This window comes from Grampus griseus, assembly GCF_964374135.1.
Source record: "Grampus griseus genome assembly, chromosome: 20".
Classification (NCBI taxonomy): domain Eukaryota; kingdom Metazoa; phylum Chordata; class Mammalia; order Artiodactyla; family Delphinidae; genus Grampus; species Grampus griseus.
The window spans coordinates 30,677,424-30,685,066 of NC_139014.1; the positions used below are offsets into that span (position 1 = coordinate 30,677,424).

The following is a 7,643-nucleotide window of genomic DNA, read 5'->3' on the forward strand; positions in this document are numbered from 1 at the left end:
AGGCCAGGAGAGAAGTCTGCGCGAGAGATTGAGATCTGCAGGATGCAGGATTGTTCTTGACCAAACCAATTTCCTTTCTTACAGTGAACAGGTCAGAAGTGGGAAGTTCCTCTTCTCTAGGTTTTTCCTTATCTTTGTCAACATTCAGGCAGGACCTGGCAGGGCAGGGACGACCACGCTCGCTGGCTCACCCTCGTTGCCTGGTGCAGGTGTGTAGTGAGCGCTCAGCAGGGACTTGCTGAATAAATGAAGGAGCGACCCGATTTTATCCTGCACATACCGAATCAGCTCTGCTGTGGACCATATATCAAAACCTGCATACATTTCTTCAAAGATGATTGAGAAGTCTGGCGTCATTGTAGGAGTGTGGATTTGGAATCAGAAATTACTTTTCTAGAGATTATCATATTAAGTGAAGCAAATTATTTATTTTTTTTTTTTTGTGGTACGCGGGCCTCTCACTGTTGTGGCCTCTCCCGTTGCGGAGCACAGGCTCCGGACGCGCAGGCTCAGCGGCCATGGCTCACGGGCCCAGCCGCTCCACGGCGTGCGGGATCCTCCCAGACCGGGGCGCGAACCCGTGTCCCCTGCATCGGCAGGCGGACTGTCAACCACTGCACCACCAGGGAAGCCCAAGTGAAGTAAATTATACAGGTATCATCTGCTATCCCTTATATGTGGAATCTAAAAAAACTGATACAAATGAACTTATTTACAAAACAGTAATAGACTCCCAGACACAGAAAACAAACTTATGGTTACCAAAGGGGATGGTGTGGAGGGGGAAGATAAATTAGGAGTTTGGGATTAACATATGCACACTATTATATATAAAATAGCTAAACAACAAGGACCTACTGTACAGCACAAGGAACCATACGCAATATCTTATAATAACCTATAATGGAAAAGAATTTGAAAAAATATATATATGTATCATTGAATCACTTTGCTGTACACCTGAAACTAACATAACATTGTAAATTAACTATACTTTAATTCAAAAAGAAATTAGTTTTGTTGTTGTTGTTTAGCATTTTAGAGCTAGAAGTGAGATTACACATCATCTCTTACAATGTCCTTGCTTCACTGGTGAGGTACTGAAGCCCAGAGACCCTTCTGAGACCATCCAGGCCCCTTGCTGTGTGGGAGACCACCCGGTCTGGCCTTGCTCTGGCCAGTTTACTTTGGTGTGTCCCTCAGGACAAGGAATGATTGAACTCTGGTCTGGAAGGGCAATGAATTGATGGGAATCCACATCTCAGGGTGCACAGCTAAATAGTTCTTGAGTGAATGAGCAGATGAAGCTCAGGATAACCAAGCAAGGAGGCTACCATATGCAAATGAGTGGATTGTGGCTTTCCTCCTGATTGGCTGGAGAGGCCCTGATGTCACAATATGTGGGGTTTCTCCACTCCAAAGGATTGTGTCTCTGGCCCCCAAAAAATTCACTCACCTGGCTGGTCCCTAGCTCCCTCTCTTTGTCCAAACGGAGGCGACACTATGGAACCCCTCTATCAGGCTGGGTCCATTCTCATGAAGGTGAACACCTTACAGGGGAAGAAGATGGTGGAGAGTGGTCTCCAGTCTGGAGACTTCTCGCTCCCCCAGTTGTGGCCCTCCTGCGTCCTGCCGCCAGCTGACCTGGAGATCCTGCAGCAGAAGGTGGCCGGGGTGCAACGGGAGCTGGAGGACTTCAAGAAGGAGGCACTGAGGGCCATCCATTGCCTGGAAGACGCCTTCTGCAAGATGAACGGGACCCTGGCGCAGCAGGAGGGGCAGGCGGCCCACGTGAGGCAGCAGCTGAGGGAAGGGGAGGACCGGGGCATCATGCGGAACAAGGTCCTCACCTTCCTGCTGCCCCGTGAGAAGCAGCTCCGGGAGCACTGCAGGCGGCTGGAGCGCCTGCTGCTGGGCGGGAGCTGCGCGGCACTGGGCATCCCCGGGAAGATCCAGGCCAACTGAGGCCCCTCGGGTAGAAGCCACATTCCTCACCCAGCAGCCGAGTAGAAGATTCGTTTCGATAGAAGGACAAACCCTGAGTTTTGATAGATTTGCTCCCCTTCCCCATTTCTACTGCTTTCCTTCTACCTAAATAACACCTTGCTGAGAGGTGAAAAGACCCAGTACGTTCTTTCGGTGAAGCTCCGTTCACCCAGCATCACCCAAGAAGGAAGCGCTCCAACACTAAGTCTTTGAATGACACCTGTGACTTTCATCTTTAACCCTTTTCCTGTTTGTAATGGTACGATTGCTCAAATGTATAACATGTTTTTGGTTTTTTTTTTGCGGTACGCGGGCCTCTCACTGTTGTGGCCTCTCCCGCTGCGGAGCACAGGCTCCAGACGCGCAGGCTCAGCGGCCACGGCTCACGGGCCCAGCCGCTCTGCGGCACGTGGGATCCTCCCGGACCGGGTCACGAACCCGCGTCCCCTGCAGCGGTAGGCGGACTCTCAACCACTGCGCCACCAGGGAAGCCCCCATGACCCATTCTCAATGGCGACATCCATCTATCAACCATCTACCCTGAAGGGCTGCATCCCTACTCTAACTTTAGGTAGTTTCTACTTTGGAAGGTTTAGCTGAAGTGGTAACAATAATGTTAATACTAGTAATATTACTACCACTCTACTATATAAACTATACTACTAGTTTATAGTTATCAAGAACATGATATAGTCTAAGCAGCAGGCTTGGCCCTTTGGAGGTGGGTACTATTATAACCTTCACTTTAGGACTTTGAGAAAACCAAAGCTCAGAGAGGCTAAGTAACTTGCCCCAGGTCACACAGCTGATACATGATAGAGTTGGTATTTGAACCTAGGAATGTCTAATGTCAGCAGCTGTGCTCTTAACCACTATGTATTATTTCTGGAGGCTAAATACTTCTTGAATAGATAAAATATGAGAGTACTGAAATTGGTGAGGTGAGCTTTGGGAGAAAGGATTGTTTTGGCAGTGGGGTTGGAGGGGGGTAGAATTCCTATACCCTTAAACCTTGTGGGCGATGTGTGCGTGTGTGTGTGTGTGTATGTTTGCAAATGTATCTGAGAAGGAAAACTTGATTGGCCAACTATAATAAGAGTTAAACAATCAGCTGGCCTGTCCAGAAGAAAGTGGATCTAATGCTAATTCCTAGGGATCTGAATCTCCTGCAAGCTCAGTTTGTAATCAGCCTACTCAGAAATGACGGTGTTCATGGGAATTCTGAGAAGAGGGGGAGAAATGCTGCTCATGATTGGTGCCCACAAAGCCACACCTGGAGCGTCTGTGCTTAGGTCTGGCCCAACGTTTTAGAGGGTCCTAGACAGCCTACGGTGCGCCTCAGGCAATCCTGAAGAGGGGGCGTGATTGAAGGACCTGGGGACTTGGCCGAAGAGGCTTGAGGGGACACCTGATTATGTGTCTGGAAGGCCTGATGGTGTTTGGAGTTTGTGGGGCTAGTAAATGTCACCTCTCTTGTCCCTGGAAAGGAAGCCGGGAGGCAATTGACGGGTAGACACAGGAGCCAGGCAAACGGAGACAAAATATCACCTTTATCGCGGAGAAAGCCGCTCGAGAAGGTGGTTTAAACCCTGTGAGCCACGTGGGCTGGCCTAAGACCTCAGCCCTGAGCCTGATGCGGTCTCCAGGCACAGGTGCATGCAGAGGTGGACATCTTCCTGCTACTGTAAACCAGATAGCGTGACCTCTCTATGAAGAAATAGCTCAAGAAAGAGGAAGGGGAGAGCCGTGCAGGAGCTGACCTTCTTCCCAAATCCACCAACTCAGAACGTTACTTCCCTTTCCTGGGGAGAGGAGAGAGTGAGGGGAAGGAGAGCCAGGAACACTGCTAGGGTGGAGGTCCCTCCATAATGAAAGAGGAATGGGAAATAATAGTCCCCCTCTTAACAGAAAAAGGGTTAGACTGAAGCCATATTGTTCTATAGGGTGGCACTAGCGACAAAGGCTGGATGCTAGCAGGAGGCCGATTTCAGCTCTATGTAAGGCACAAAAATAACATTGGATGCTCCTGTGTGTCTGTGCAGTAAAGGGTTGACTCAGCAGGTGTGGGATGTTCAAATCTTGCACATTTCAGGGAGAGATCTAACCCCCTGACCAACTCCTGGGAGATAACCTCTAAGCCCTTGTAATATGCTGCCTGATAAAAGTGTTTCTGTTTACCTGGGGCCTTGGGCCACGCCAGATAGTTTGTGCTAACAGTGAGATTTTAGGTGGGGACCCTTGGCCAAGCTGTATCAGTTTGACTTCTGTAGAGACTAGAAACTAAGTAACTAAGGTCAGCCGTGGAGGAGTGTTCCATGCTTAGAGATTAACACCCATAAAATACCTGGACACCGAGACAGGTGAGCTTCCCTGGTCAACACTAACACACCACTGCTGGGGAGTCAATCACTGTGCACACAACTCCCTCCACTGGGAGAGGACAGCTGGAAGCTTGTGCCTGGTCTCCCCTGAACTCTCCCCTGTGCTCCTCTGATCTTTGCTAATTAAGTAAGTCAGAAAGAGAAAGACAAATACCGTATGCTAACACATATATATGGAATTTAAGAAAAAAAAATGTCATGAAGAACCTAGGGGCAAGACAGGAATAAAGACACAGACCTACTAGAGAATGGACTTGAGGATACGGGGAGTGGGAAGGGTGAGCTGTGACAAAGTGAGAGAGAGGCATGGACGTATATACACTACCAAACGTAAGGTAGATAGCTAGTGGGAAGCAGCCGCATAGCACAGGGAGATCAGCTGGTGCTTTGTGACCGCCTGGAGGGGTGGGATAGGGAGGGTGGGAGGGAGGGAGACGCAAGAGGGAAGAGATATGGGAACATGTGTATATGTATAACTGATTCACTTTGTTATAAAGCAGAAACTAACACACCATTGTAAAGCAATTATACTCCAATAAAGATGTTAAAAAAAAATTAAAAGATTTAAAGGTAAATTTGTAAAAAAAAAAAGATTAATCTGCATGCTTTTGCTGTAATGAACCATAGTCATGGGCATAACAGCTTTCCTTAGTCTGTGAGTAGTTCTAGTGAATCACTGAACTTGAGGATGGTCTTGAGGACCCACGATGCAGTGTCAGATGCACTTGACATTTCATCCTTCTTACCCTCACAATAACCTTGTGAGCTAAGCGCTGTTATCCCCGTGACAGATGAGGAAACTGAGACATGGAGAGGTTAAGTAACTTGCCTAGGAGTACACAGCAAGACTTCAGCGTTCCCTCTCCTGACCACCACCCTACACCAAAGGAAGGGATTGCAGTCAAGGACTGGAAGGTCCCTTGGGGGTGGCCCCAAGGCACTCCAATTCCAAGGAGGTGAGTCATCCTGGAGTAATGAGGAGGAGGAAGTGCTAGAGAAAGAGACAGGGATCTGGTGGATTTCCTGTTTAGGAGAGCTCAGGTGCGCATATGCCCAGGTTGGGTTAGACAGGTGTCCTACCTGGAGACTGCGAGAAAGCCTAGGTGTCCTTTCATGGTCTCCCTGCTGCAGGGCTTCACGCTTGCTCCTCCTCTATCAAGAGCTTTCAGCTGCAAGCCACAGGGTACCCATACTGACTTCTTTGAGGAGTCTATTTTTTTTACATAAAAAGACATCTGAAGTCGATGGTTGGTTCAGTAACTCAACAGTGACAGAGCTCTGGGTTGGCATCTTGTGATCCTCTTTCTTCCCTCCCTCACGCTGCCCTTCGTGGTCACACAAGGATGGCTGCAGGAATTCCAAAAATGTGTCATCACTCGATGACTACCAGGGCAGGAAAGAAGTAGCAGAACTTTCCCTGCGAGCCGCCTTTTCATCAGAGAGGAAACCCTTTCCCAGAATCCCCCCAGCAGATTTTCTTTGACATCTCTTTGACCGGTCTTGGGTCCCTTGCCCACCCTAAACCAATTATGAACAAAGAGGAAAGCAATTGCCTCAACTCAGCCCCTGGGCCTGGGCACCTCTGCTCCCCAAGATCTGAACCAAATCAAAGTCCACTGCTGACACTGGCTCTGGGGAGGTGACCAACCCCAGTTTCCACACCTCAGTCTTACCTCTTCAGCTTAATTGATAACGAGGGCCAGGAAGAAGACAGCTCTGGGGACAGCATGGCTGGGCACAGTCGGACAGCATGGCTGTCACATTGCTGCTGGAAGCATGGATTTAGGTCTGGGAACTGGGGAGACGGGCTGGATGGAGATGTGAGTGACACATCAGTGCTGTGGGTGTAAATCTATCTCCTTCACTTACCCCACACTCACCTGCCCTGAACCCAGGCTTCCCCCTTGAAGTCAGAGGCTTTAGCTGATCCAGAGAGTGCCAGGGAGACTTGGCAATCCCTCAGTCCCTAAAACAGGCAACCACTGTTAGAGATCCTTATGTCACCACCGAGGGTGACAAGCAAGTCCTGTTTTAACTGGGCCTGTCTCTGTTTGAAAACTGAAAGTCTCATATGCCAGGAACCCCCTCAGCCCTGGCCCAACTGGGATAGTTGGTCACCCTGCATTAGACATAAGCCACTATGGGATGATCAAGGCGATGCTGTGGATGGGGTGAGACACAGGAGGCCAGGGCAGGAAACAAAGATGGTGGCGACTGTCTCTGCCAGGTTGGTGCACCTTTGCTTCCTTTTTTAACCAGAGGCAGCAGCAGTCAAGCTTACCCTTGACTTCATTTCTCCTCCCGGCTCTCAGGTCCCTGCCCACCACCTCAAGTTAGCGAGGAGATTTGAGAGCGAGGCCTTTTCTGAGCAACCTTTGAGATCCTTGTGAGGACAGCTGGGATTCCCGATTAGGCTGCATTTCCCAGTCTTAGTCCCGGCGGGCAGAGGACTCCATGGTAACTTAAAGAGCCCAGGGTCTGTGAGTGTCACCGAGAAGAGGCAGGTTTTGGAGTTTTGGAGAATGGAGCTCCTCACTCCAGCTCTTCTCCAACAATAAAGTTTCTTTGAAATTCTAAAACAAATAGACGACAAAATAACAGATGGTTTTCTCCCTGCCTATAGCTGTAGTTCTCAAAGGTCTTCTATACGCGGCAACGCTCTGCTTGCCCCTCCCGAGCAGTCCCAGCAGTCAGGGGGCTGCTGAGGTTTTAGACTCGTGGCTCCATCTTAGGAAAACCCATAGCAGGCAAGGGGTCCTCCCCGGGACGCCAGGTCCTGTGACGGCTGCAAGCTGAGACGCTTGGGCGAGCAGCAAGGTGGCAGAGGTGCGGAAAAGCCGAACACAGAGCGCCTGGCTCGGAGAGGTTACTGACCTCAGCTGCCACGCTTCAATCTCATCTTTTCTATTTACCTGACCCCAGAAGAGAGCTCTGGGGGGCAACGTGGCTGGGCAGAGGCGGGCGCTATGGGTGAGAAGCAGGAGTATGAGTTTGGGAGTTGGCTTCACGCTAAACGTAGAGCGTTGCCTCCTGGTCTGATCCGATCCTCTCCGTAATTCCTGGAGTGTGAAGAGCTGCAAGCTGCGAGCATCTTTCCTGACGTTCACCAGGTATCGATCTTTCCTTGTTTCCCCTGGAAAAACAGCTTGGGAGTGTTTCAACCTGTTGAGTTGGCACGTAAACCAGTCTTTCCACTCCTACAGTTAGAGAAGTGAAAACGTAAGGCCGTACAAAACTTGTCCATGAATGTTCATAGTACTATTCATTATAGCCCCA

The 7,643-nt window shown here is 49.7% G+C and overlaps 1 protein-coding gene across 1 annotated transcript; it reads left to right on the forward strand.

Moving 5' to 3' along the window:
* Window positions 1-1,503: 1,503 nt before the first annotated feature.
* CCDC182 (coiled-coil domain containing 182) lies at window positions 1,504-1,965 on the forward strand (the record flags this gene model as incomplete). The annotated part of the gene is made up of 1 exon (XM_082678316.1): window positions 1,504-1,965. One exon carries the CDS (start codon window positions 1,504-1,506, stop codon window positions 1,963-1,965), a length of 462 nt encoding a protein of 153 aa, XP_082534442.1.
* Window positions 1,966-7,643: the final 5,678 nt, after the last annotated feature.